At 39.8% G+C, this 11,898-nt stretch overlaps 1 protein-coding gene across 1 annotated transcript in view; it reads left to right on the top strand.

Moving 5' to 3' along the window:
* Positions 1-10,755, top strand: part of TCF7L2 (transcription factor 7 like 2) — a gene marked incomplete in the record, with an annotated part of 114,986 nt that extends 104,231 nt beyond the window's left edge. Inside the window, 2 exon segments of the mRNA XM_072423801.1 lie at positions 3,616-3,688; positions 9,732-10,755. Of these exon segments, the coding sequence (XP_072279902.1) occupies positions 3,616-3,688; positions 9,732-10,158 (500 nt within the window).
* Between the last annotated feature and the right edge of the window lie 1,143 nt (positions 10,756-11,898).

The raw sequence follows: 11,898 nt of genomic DNA on the forward strand, positions 1-11,898 counted from the left end.
GAGACTCATGAACCTTGTGTTCTTTGAGACTCATGAACCTTGTGTTCTTTGAGACTCATAAACCTTGTGTTCTTTGAGACTCATGAACTTTGTGTTCTTTGAGACTCTTGGATCTTGTGTTCTTTGAGACTCATGAACCTTGTGTTCTTCGAGACTCATGAACCTTGTGTTCTTCGAGACTCATGAACCTTGTGTTCTTCGAGACTCATGAACCTTGTGTTCTTCGAGACTCTTGGATCTTGTGTTCTTCAAGACTCATGAACCTTTTGTTCTTGTAGACTCTTTACCTTTGTGTTCCACAAGAATCTCTATTACTTGTCATCTGTTGCCTATACCATCCATGAGGAGTTCTGGATTAACTCTTGTTGTCTTAGACCATGCATGCATGGACATTGTAGGACATGAGATATATGAATACTAACTCCACCTACCTATACTGATACACTACCACTCCAGCTGCCATGGGTGTCATCACACAGTCTTGTCTAGGATCACATCTACAAACTCACAGCTTTTCCCATCTTCAGTTCCTTGTGGGAAACCCATATTTTCCATACCCTAATGTGGCCATTTGTTTGTAAGTTGTGAAAAACCAACACAGATATGAACAGATTGATATAAACTGGGGAAGAGACAAGACCAACCAAAGTGGAACTGGCATTGCTTATATTTTAGAATAGATTTGGTTGTATTCATGAACCTGCCTCTATATTGACCATATTCGCCCAAGATTCCATGTTGCTCATCAGTCCTGGGGTACACTGAGTACCATTCCCCATTCATTGGGAAAAAAACAAAGGATGGTATAACCCATGGTATCGTTCTTTCCCTTTATTTCACATGATTAAATCGGTCCCACCAAGCTGTCCTCACAGTCCCATGTGCAAGTTGTCCCTTCCTTCCACTAGGCTGCCTATCTTTTCCTCTAAAATGTAATAGATCAAAGACTTACATTAGGTAACTCTTTTTATGTGTTTTTGAATTTCCCAACATTCCCTCCTTCAACCTTCATGACCACATTTGAGATTCAGATTCTTCTTCTTTTGTGAAAGTAAAAGGCACCTGTCTGGTCGGGGGTGCAAGCAGGTGGATCTACAACTCTAATCATAAACAGGAATATGTGTGTTTCTTTTAAGTTTATAGGGTTCTAATTTCATTTTGGGTGCCTTCCTTGCACCTTCTGTCATCTATTCAATTTTGTAAAAGCCCCAAAAAGTTAGTCAAATCATGCAATACAGTATTGCATGGAATATTTTTTACTCTGTATGTAACCCTTTGTTTATTTGTCTGATTTATTATCTGTTGGGTGATTCCTTCTTCCTTCCAGCCCAAACCCCACTCCCAACCGTTAGACCTGGGGTCCTCATGCAGCAATAACCTCTAGACACAGGTTGGACAGATTGGAAAGAAACCATTACAGGTTTGCTGTCCCATAATGACCATGAAAACTTTTTGTTCTTTGATACACCTTATTTATAAAATACTCAATGGCCCAAAAATAAAATAATGCAACCACCATGCACAGAAACTTTATACATCCATATATCTAAATATTATCAGTTCCTCCGAATACATCATGTGGCCTTACTGACCCTTTACTTGGCTATACATACACTTGATGTCCCTTCTCCATGAAAGTTATTGTTTTTTTTATCAAAAATGTGTAGTTGATAACTGTTTTATTTGTTGTTTTTGTACATTGACTTTTATTTTGAGGTCTTTTAGGAGCACATTTCACTGTATACCAGTTAGCTCATCTCTAAGATATCTGATTTGGTTCCTGGCAGTGGGAAATGAAAATGGCTGAATGTAGCAAGGTTTTAGCTTGTGGCTCTGTTTTCTATATATCACAATTGGTGATGAGACGGACACGCTTTAAGCCAGAGCATTGCTGTTTGGAATGAAAAGTGGGAGAGGCAGCACTTTCGGGTGGTCTCCCCCAATGCCCTGTGTGTAAATACAGAACCCTAAAGTATTGAAGGGTAATACCAATTGCTCTTTTTTCCTGTCATCTTTCAAACATTCTGAAAGTTTCATATTCAGCTTACAGCACGTTCTATAATGCATCCTAATTATTTGTCTGTATGTTACACAATAATGTGTTTCCTCACAACAGTCTGTTTTCCGAGTTCTTATTACCAGACTTATTGGCGAGACACTAACTGTGCCAATGGGATATGCAGTATTTCTTTTTCTGCAAAATAAGAGAAAAAAAGAAAAAAAAGAAAGACTGTTAAAAAAAAATTCATAAAAACCTCCTTAATCTATTTTTATTGCTTCCAGAAAGTGTTTTACACTACAGCATGCTGTATCTTCCGCTTGTGTTTGCTTTCCCCCGATCATGCTAGCGTATTGCTTCAAAGGCATGCCTCATAGCGCTAACCTTTCCATCCCGCTGTCTGCTCGCTTCTCTGCTCCATCTCTCTCTCTTTCTTTTTCTTTACACAAGATGTAACTTACAAATAAACATGAGCATTTGATAAAGCTGCACTGTCTCAAGGCTTTATATATACTAGAAAAACCCAACCGACTATGCTGTGATTGGCCAAATAAACACAGGAGACAAATTTTATAAACCACGAATGAGATGTAGGAAGGAGAATTGTATAGTGCACACAACTAAAAAAAATTACGAACCAAACTTTTCTATGACATATATGACAAAAGACAACTGATAGGGTTTTCTACCTTCAGGAGTCTATGGTCTTTTTAGCTTGCAGATGCTGCAACTGTTCCAATTGGTTCCTCTGTGTTTTTTTATCCAGAATGTTCTGGGTTAGGTCAGGTTTGATAGTCCTGTTGCTCAGGGGTGGGACTTGGCTCTCCTGTGATCCCGTTGTAGACAAAACTCATCCCAGGGCAATGAAACTGCACAGTTCTCGTTGACCAAAACTACCATAGCCATGATGATTGAACTCAGTTCTCTTGACATGTCTGTTTTCAGCTATGATTACTGTAGCTATGGACAAAAAAACACAAGAGGAATCTACAAAGAAAAGGCGGTTCTACCCCAGCGGTGTTATTTCAAGTGTAGGTAGATTCTGGTTGGCCAAGTTACCCACTGACTTCTTGTATCTTGTGGGGAGCTACTTGCCTCTGCTATTGGCCACTATGGAGTTTTAAGGGGTTATGCTCATTTTTGGGTTATCTTATTCCTTCTTTTACATTCCTGATGATAAAAAATAAATAGCGGGAACTCCTTGTAATGGCCATAGCTGCTGTGCAGACCTGGGAACGTAGGATCTCATTAATAGACTCCCTCAAAGATATAAGAGCCCATTTGGGTGGTTCACTCTATGGCATCTACACTGAAATAATAGTGTTGGGTGAATCAAGCCTTGATAACAAATATGGGACAGCCAGTGAAGTCTTCTGAACATAGAAAACCCTTTTAGAGGGAGATACTGCAGCTTTAGTCGTTTTTTCCAATGAAGCATTTTCAATGCAACAATCAGTTACCTTTCCATGAACTTTGTTTAACTCTGTGATTTTTTTTAAATTAAAGTTCTACGCTTTTTGCAATTAGTAACCAGTTCATTGATTTCTTTTTATTTTATTTTTTTTTTATCTCTTCCTGTTCCCTTTTCTGCTGGCTTCTGTCTTGAACTCATTCAGACCTGAGCGCACCTAAGAAATGTCGAGCGCGCTTTGGCCTTGATCAGCAGAATAACTGGTGCGGTCCCTGCAGGTGTGTATGGTTATTCCAGATATAGCTATGGCTGGTTTCACCGTTTATTTTTTATTTATTCTTTTTTTCTTTTACTTGGTAATTTCCCGCTCTATGCCTACAGCTAACAGCTTAGTCAACAAGTGGTTGGTGGCCCTTTATTGTCCAACACACCAAACTGGCCAAACGCATGTCTGGTCACTGTTTTTTCTCCATAATGTGGGAGTTCTTGGACAGTGTCATGGTGTGTTTTGGAGTAAGACCCAAAAATCTTTCACGGGTCAGGACAATCTACTAGTTCATTATTTAGTACTTATTTTTCAACATTTTGTTATTCCTAGAACAGTTATTGCACACATTGCTTTGTATACCAAAATGTGTGTTAAAGGGTCAATCCAAAAATAACCATTTAGACTTAGCTAGGTCATCTTCTGGCTCCAAATATCTCTTGGTTACACTTACCTTAGAGGTTTGGATTTTCCTATCTACCTTAAGGGTGTTTCCATACCTCCAGTTGCATTACCCATAATATAAAATACATTTAAACAGAGAGAATGGGACCCCCTGGTAATAGCAAAAGACAGATCTGCAGACTTGGGAACTGAAGACCAGAGGTCTCTTTAATAGAGTCCCTGGAAAGTATACAAAGCTGTTCGATAATTTAATTCTCCGGCATTAAAAAAAACTAAAAGAATCAACTGACCCTTTAACAATTTCCAGCAAAAATTGTGTAAAATACATGTGTTGTAGCTGGCTAACCAACTGGAACCGTCTCATTTCTAATCAGTCTCGTGAATGTTGGTTTGGTCAATTGGAAAGGAAGAAAGATCCTTGAACTTTGGCCATGTTTCTAGGGAGCTGAAAGGATTTTAGCAGCAGCAACTTCTGTTATTCTTCCCCTCTTGATATGCTTAAAGCCCTTAACCCATCATTGTTTTAACAAAGTCACAGTCACTCATTGCTATCTGCTTATCATCTACATCTCATAGACATGATAACATCCTCGAAAGTTTGCCTTTCCTGTTGGAATGTGTACACGTGAATTTTTTCCCCTTTAATTTTCCAGAAAAGTGTACAAATACTGCAGATTCAGTAAAAAAAATGATAATTCTGTGCATCTCAGAACTTGTGAGGCATCCTACCCATCCGCCATTGGTCATCCAGCCACTTTGACATCCCACATCATTCCCTTTGAGCATGTTACGGTTTCCATTCCATGTCCGACACCCTCCATTCATGGACGTTGTGTGCTGTGGAGAATGATAGTGCCCCAAATCCTGTAGTAGTCAAATATTTATTGATGCTGTACTGTGCTGGCTTTAATGTTGCTGTGAAATAAAATTTTAGTCCCTGCTCTGGACTTTCACTTCCTGCTCTGCCTGGCACTGGCTGGTGAACATTTACCGAGAAAAGCTGGTTTATGGTCTTTGTAGTCCACCAACCTGGTCCAACATAATGGACTCATCAACGGTTATGGAAGCTCTGTGTGTTGGCAACGGCATGGAGGGGAATTACCAAATAAAACAAAAACAAAAACTGTTTTGTAGGTCTCCTTAGCTAATATTGTGCCTCCAATAGAGAAGTATACACCATATTGTTGTATTTTCTGTGTGTTTACATTGTGCTAACAGATGCAAATGCTCCTAAGAAGTGTCGAGCATTGTTCGGACTAGACCAACAGAATCTATGGTGCAAACCGTGCAGGTATATACAACAAGGCCCCTGGGAAGCAATGAAATCCCTTCTATCTTTCCTGGAGCCTCTCTATGATTGCACCCACTTCTGTCCAATGAAACTCCTTCTTTCTTTCCTCTACATATTACTGGTGGTTGGAATCTTTACTTTGATTTCCTCTTAAGGCATGTCAAAAAAGACCAAAAAATACAGTTTTCGGTGGTCAAATCTCAAGTGGTGGATGAGCAAGTTTGGGTTCACGTACCAGGCAGAAGATGGTTGATAGAAAGTTCAGGGAAACTATCTTTATCACCACCCAAGCAGCCAAAAAAAAAGCTCAATGTGAACAAGCTATTCTTGAAATTATAGTCTATTTAAGGCCACCATCACTTTCAATATTGGACTGTTGTATGTCCAGCTGATTCAATGCTTTGGTTTTCAAAGAAAAAAACTACTTGTTAAGGTTTTTTTTCTAAATATTTAGAATGGCCAAAAGTAGATAAAATACCCATCAGAGGGTGGTCTGACATAACGACATCACCTAATTGCTGAAGGTTCTTCTTCTCAAAGATATTTTCATAAACAAAACATGCTTGCACCACCCATACATGTTTATTTCTAAGGGGTGGAAGACATTTCTCCCCAACCCCAATGCAGAGACATTTACATCAGCCCAGATTTATTTCCCCCAAAATTGAGCTGGTTTCCATCGACATGCCCAAAATTGCCCAGATGACCAGATTTTATGCCTATTCCATGGAGACTCCTTTACTGGAAATTTAAGGCTGACCAAAAAAAAAATGGCAAAACACTCGAACACTAATACTGTTCGGTAGTTTTCCACGTTTAATATTGCACATGCATTGTAACATTTGCAAACCCTTTTCACCATAAAAAAGAGACAACCTGGTCACTGGTTACCATTTTTTTTACAAGCTAGAAAACCTCTCTTAAGGATAGTAACGTGGCTCCCACATGGTTTGCTGTGCATCCAAATATCCCAAACAATGTGCTAGTTGGGCACATTGCTTCCAAAGGTCAAGTCCTGTGGAAGCTGCCCTAGGGTCAGGTGGTCTCGTATTCCAATGATGAGACCTCCTAAGAGTATGATTCCATAGGGGTGCAGCATTGGGCAAGCCGTCCTATATTAGACAGTGGAATGTTGAGCATTTTTCCTGGAAAAGCTTTACAAATATAACCTTGCATTGAGAGCACAATGTCAATAACCTGTGAACTACCATCTAAATAGGAGGCACAAATAGAAGTAAATGTTCACTGTAAATGAACTGTGTCTCATCTCATAGGGTCCAGGGAAATGATACATGTCAGTTGCTTTAGATAAATCTTGGTGGAGGGACTACGAATTCTCACTTTCTTCCTTCTCAATGATCCTTTTGGTTAAATCTGTTATTTCTTTATTCTGATGCAAGCAGTCTTTGAATATGGAATATAACTATGGTAGGTATGGCTTCCTCCCTCTCTGTGTGTTAACATGTGTCACTTCATCTTGTGTTTCATGATCTTAGCATGTAGGCCTAAGACCATTGTGCTGGAAGCACTCAGTTTCATACAGTCAATGTTGGGTAAATTAAGAAAAGAATGCCAGCTGGTCTTGATAAAGCTGAACTCTAGTCTTTGCTTCAGCCTTGCACAGTTGTGAGCTTCTCAGTTAAAACAACTGAATTTCTTGGCTGGAGGACCTCCACCATCATCTAGTTCCCCTTCCCCAGCCTGACTGTCCCTGGCCCACTACTTTCATTCATTGTATATTTGTCCTTTCAGAATTGGCATCACATGTGGGCATTACCTAGGGCAGTGCTCAAGCAAATGCAACTTACCTGAGAAATGCTGACTACCCACCATCCATCCATCAAGAAGTTCTGATATTTGCCATCACTAGCAAATTTAATGACATCATTGGGTATTGAACTTCAGCTTTAACCATGAAAAGGCCTTTATGGCTGGAGGACCAAGGGCCGTCCATGTCTTAGATATAGCATCCTACATTGATCCATATGTTTTTCCATATGATATATTTTTTCTAAATCTGAGGCTTGGACAGCCCATGACACTTCCTTCCAAGAAGGAATTCGAAATTCCAGTAGGTCTATCCATGGTTAACAAGACCAGATAGGATTTGGAAGTTTTAGAGTGGTTGCAGTCTGCTGCAGCTGAGATTGTCCCAACTCATCCCACCAAAAGACTGAAGAAGGTTGTTATTGGGCTCTGGGCAGCAACGCTCATTAGCTAGATAGTTGCATGTTTGTGGCTTTTGCTACTTGACTCATTTTAAGTAATAAGAACTTATGGTAAAGATGCCTCAGGTCATACATTTAGTTCAAATTCCACTAAAGCCTATAAGGTAACCACTGTGTGATACCACAAAGATCACAAGTCATATTAACCTCCACTACTAACATGATTGCCTTCCCATAGCACGTCAGACGTATGACCAGCACATGCATCCACCCCATTCTCCCATCCCGCCATTCATTCTCTGCTTGAGCATTCAGTCCTGCATGATCCAAATTCACTGTGTAATCACAATATTTTTTTTTCCAAAATTTGTTATGGTGTTCCAATATGAGTCCCTAAGGCACCAGATTACCAATGTTCATGGCCTTGGCCACTGGTAATCGCTAGTACTAGATGTGCATGCTGCATTATGTTGTCGTGTAAAGTCAGTTAGTCTTTAATTTAAGCAACTTCATTTTACAAGGGCTTGTTTTGTCCTCCCAGTTCTTCATAAAAATATAATCATGTACACTTTAAAAAGTTACCCAAGTGAAACTATTGTTGCAATCTGCCAGTTAAACATTATCCGTGCAGCATTTCTATGACATAAAATATTTTAAAGTCTAACGGTGCAAAGTATTTTATAGTCCGGCAGGAAAAGGCTAACAGCAGTGTTTGGAAGGAGGTTTGTTGTCAGCCAACAGGAAGTTAAACTTACTTGATTTGTAGCCAGGTCTACCAGTAGATGGGGAAATTTGTCCGCATTGCAAAAATTTACTGAATATAAATGCACTTTTTAACAATTACCCCTATTCTGTATTTTAATATTATTCCCAGTGCATAACTAATGTTCAGTTCACAGTTCTAATGTGGAAAATAGAACTTATTCAGTCTGTGCCTTGTGAAGCTAAGTTTACCATATTATACAATGTAGCGCTTTGGACTTTATTTTTACCACCCCTGTTGCCTTGTGGAGCTAAGTTTACTGCACTGCACAGGGTATCTTCTAAATATAGGTTTAAAGCCACACCACCCCGATGACCTATGGCTACCATTTTGGGTAACAGGTGGAAAATTATTATTTTATTTATAGATTTTGGGTGACTCAAAAAAAAGATTTTATATTCCTATAATGAGAGATGGTCAGTGACTTATAGATCGACACAGGACAAATAGAGACACAATCATTTGGAGTTACCAGATCTTCTAATCCTAAAGTCATCCATTTTTTAAAATAAAAAGTAACCTCTGATTTCTTTCCCTGGCAAAAAAAGATCCATGCCCCCCCTCCCCCCCGCCACCACCACCACCACCACTAGTAAGAGACAACCCTGGGTAAGCTCCAGTATAAGATGGTGTTGGAGGTGGATGATGTCACCTAGTTTATTGATGACACTACCCCTTGTGACAGTGTTTGGACTTTGATATTGGCTGTTCAGGCCCAGTCACATTCACCTAGCAGGTCCACCAATTGCTAATGGCTAGCAATTTTCCTTACCTAACAAAGTCATTTGCTAACCACTGCTGAATGCCTCTGAATATGCTGAGTATAGTATAACTGAGGCAGCCATACTATTAGTACAGATTGTGCAGCTACGTAAGAACCATTTAGTACATAAGAGCCTTAAGAGCATTTCAGGGCCTCTTATCACTTCCACACTGGGACGTGGCTTGATTTTATCTAGCTTTGAAACCCTACACTATGGACCCGATTTATCAAAGCTCTCACGGTCTAGAGAAGATAGGCTACCTAACCAGGGTGATCCAGCAAACCTAGAATAGATCTAGTCTAAGATTGAAAACTAGTGAAATGACTTTTAAAAAACCCACTTGCTGGATCACCCAGGTTCTCACATAATAGTCTATCTTCTGCAGTCCTGGAGAGCTTTGATGAATCAGCTCCAATTGATATGCCTACTTGGCCAGTAAATGAATGGAGACCAAAAAATTGTCCTTGTACATAGAGTGTTGGTGACTCTGCCATTGGCCTACAGTGATATTGAAACTTACATTTCCTAGGGTTGGATAATTAGGTCTACAGAAGGGTTTTTGTGTACTGCTCAGAGCCCAATGCCAATATTTGTCTATGTTTGTGCTCTATTGATGCTCATAATGATGACGGCCTTTACAATGGACTCTTTTCCCCCATTTGTAGGAGAAAAAAGAAGTGCATTCGCTACATACAAGGTGAAGGCAGCTGCGTGAGTCCGCCATCTTCAGATGGAAGCTTACTAGACTCTCCTCCTTCTTCTCCCACCATGCTAGACTCCCCGACAAGAGACTCCAACTCACAAAGTGAACAAACACAACCTCTATCGCTATCCTTAAAGCCTGAACCTCTGGCGCGGCTGTGCATGCCTCAGTCACCTCTGACAGAAAGCCCGGCCCGGAAACCCAGCAACCTGCCAGCTAATATTTGTCAGAATGGGACAGACCACAGTCACCAACCCGGCTCATTACCGCCATCAACGCCATACTCCTTATCAACAGCACAGCCGTCAACGTCCTTCCTCCCGACACATCGATCCCTAGCTGGAGCTCAACTTCAGCCGCTTTCTCTCGTCACCAAGTCATTAGAATAGAACCCAGCCCAGCACTGTTTCCTGGCCATTTTACTTTATTTTGGAAATATTGGTTTATCTGGTATTTTTTCCCCATGATTTTCGTATATATATTTTTTGTTCTTTTTTTTGTTTCTTGTTTTTTAATTTGTGCCAAGCGGCTACTTTAGTAGATGTTTTTATGAAGTTCATTGGTCAATATTTGACCTGTCTTTTAATCTCCGCCTTTCCGATTTGACTGCGCGGGTCTCCTGCGAGCCCTCAGGGTCCTGCCACAAAAAAAAAAAAAAAAAAAAAAACTTCAGCAAAAACTGAGAAACTGTTTCATCCGTTCATCGAGTGCCATTGTATTTGACATGACTCAATTGTAAATCTGTCTGGTTTACTCTGGTTTATTAAGATGCGAATTAATAACTATAACATTTTTGTGAATACTTTGAATGTTTCCTAACAGCTGTGATGTTACCATTCAGTTCTAAGATCTTTATTCCGATTTAATTTCAAGATGGTTTTTTAAACCATTCAAAAAAAAATTTTTTTTTGTTAAGAATTACACGTTCATGCTGTACAGTATCTGTAGCATGCAGTTCTGGATTAATAAAATCGACTTAGTATGTGCACGGTGTCATGTGTCTACTTGTTTTTACAGCTGCAGTTCTGGGTAATTATGTGTTGGAGGTAAACAAAGGGCCAGCAGATATATACATGTCCCTATGTCTCTTTAAGAAGGCCTCCTTGGTATATCAGGACTTGAAATTGTTCACATATACGTTTTGGCATCCTATCCTACTCATGTCATATGGTTTTAGGCCCGCCCACGAGGTGCAGGATAATACCAAGAACGTCATTCAATGGGAGCAACTATTCTCTTATCTACAGATGCAGGAAAGCCTGTAGTTGAGCCAACTGGGAGTTCATAGCACCAACTCTGGGGCAAGTCGGTGATGTCTTGTATTACTATTTTTATTATTATTATTTCCAGTTATAACTATCCAATGGCTTCAGTTGCAGTGAAGGACTATACCTCGAACATTTAGCAGACATATAGGCTGCCTTTATGTCCCCTCACTTTACAACCCCTCAATCGGAATAAACACCAACATTCACCATCTCCTACTGGACAACACTTAACATAAAGTAACAACTAATAAAGAACTTTTTGCTTTAACCAACCCAATGGTCTTTCCTAAGCTAATACAAAAGCTCATTATTTATGGGAATCTTCCCCACTTTAAATGTCCCAAATCTCAGGCCTTCAAGTTATTACCCCCAGCCTACAATCATTTCTCTAGCAGTCCTTTTCCTTTAGATGGCGCTATGAAGTATCTAGGCATAATGTTGCCCATTGACCCCTTGCATGTTTACCAACTAAACTACCTGACTTTACCGATCACTAGTCAGATCTGCAACGTTGGGACAAGGATACCTGATAGTAGATCAGACCTATGTGAATGTTTTACTGATCATATTGTATATACATCAAACATTCACGAATAGGTCTATGCTTATTTTTGGATGCTCAACTTGCTTTATATTTGTTTATATTTTTATGTCATAAACTAGCAACTCCAACAATGCAGAAAAACACTTTTATCTTCTTAAATCTGCAGATGCCATTGGTTTTCCTTATTTGCCCAATGGCCTGAGAGCTGTTGGCTGGTGCCACCATTGACGTGGGTCTCCATGGAACAATCCTTCAGTAGTAATCTTCTCCTCTCCCTACCATGCATAGCTGACCTTGTCCCACAAAGAAACCCATCA

This window comes from Pyxicephalus adspersus, chromosome 10 (genome assembly GCF_032062135.1).
Source record: "Pyxicephalus adspersus chromosome 10, UCB_Pads_2.0, whole genome shotgun sequence".
Lineage (NCBI taxonomy): Eukaryota > Metazoa > Chordata > Amphibia > Anura > Pyxicephalidae > Pyxicephalus > Pyxicephalus adspersus.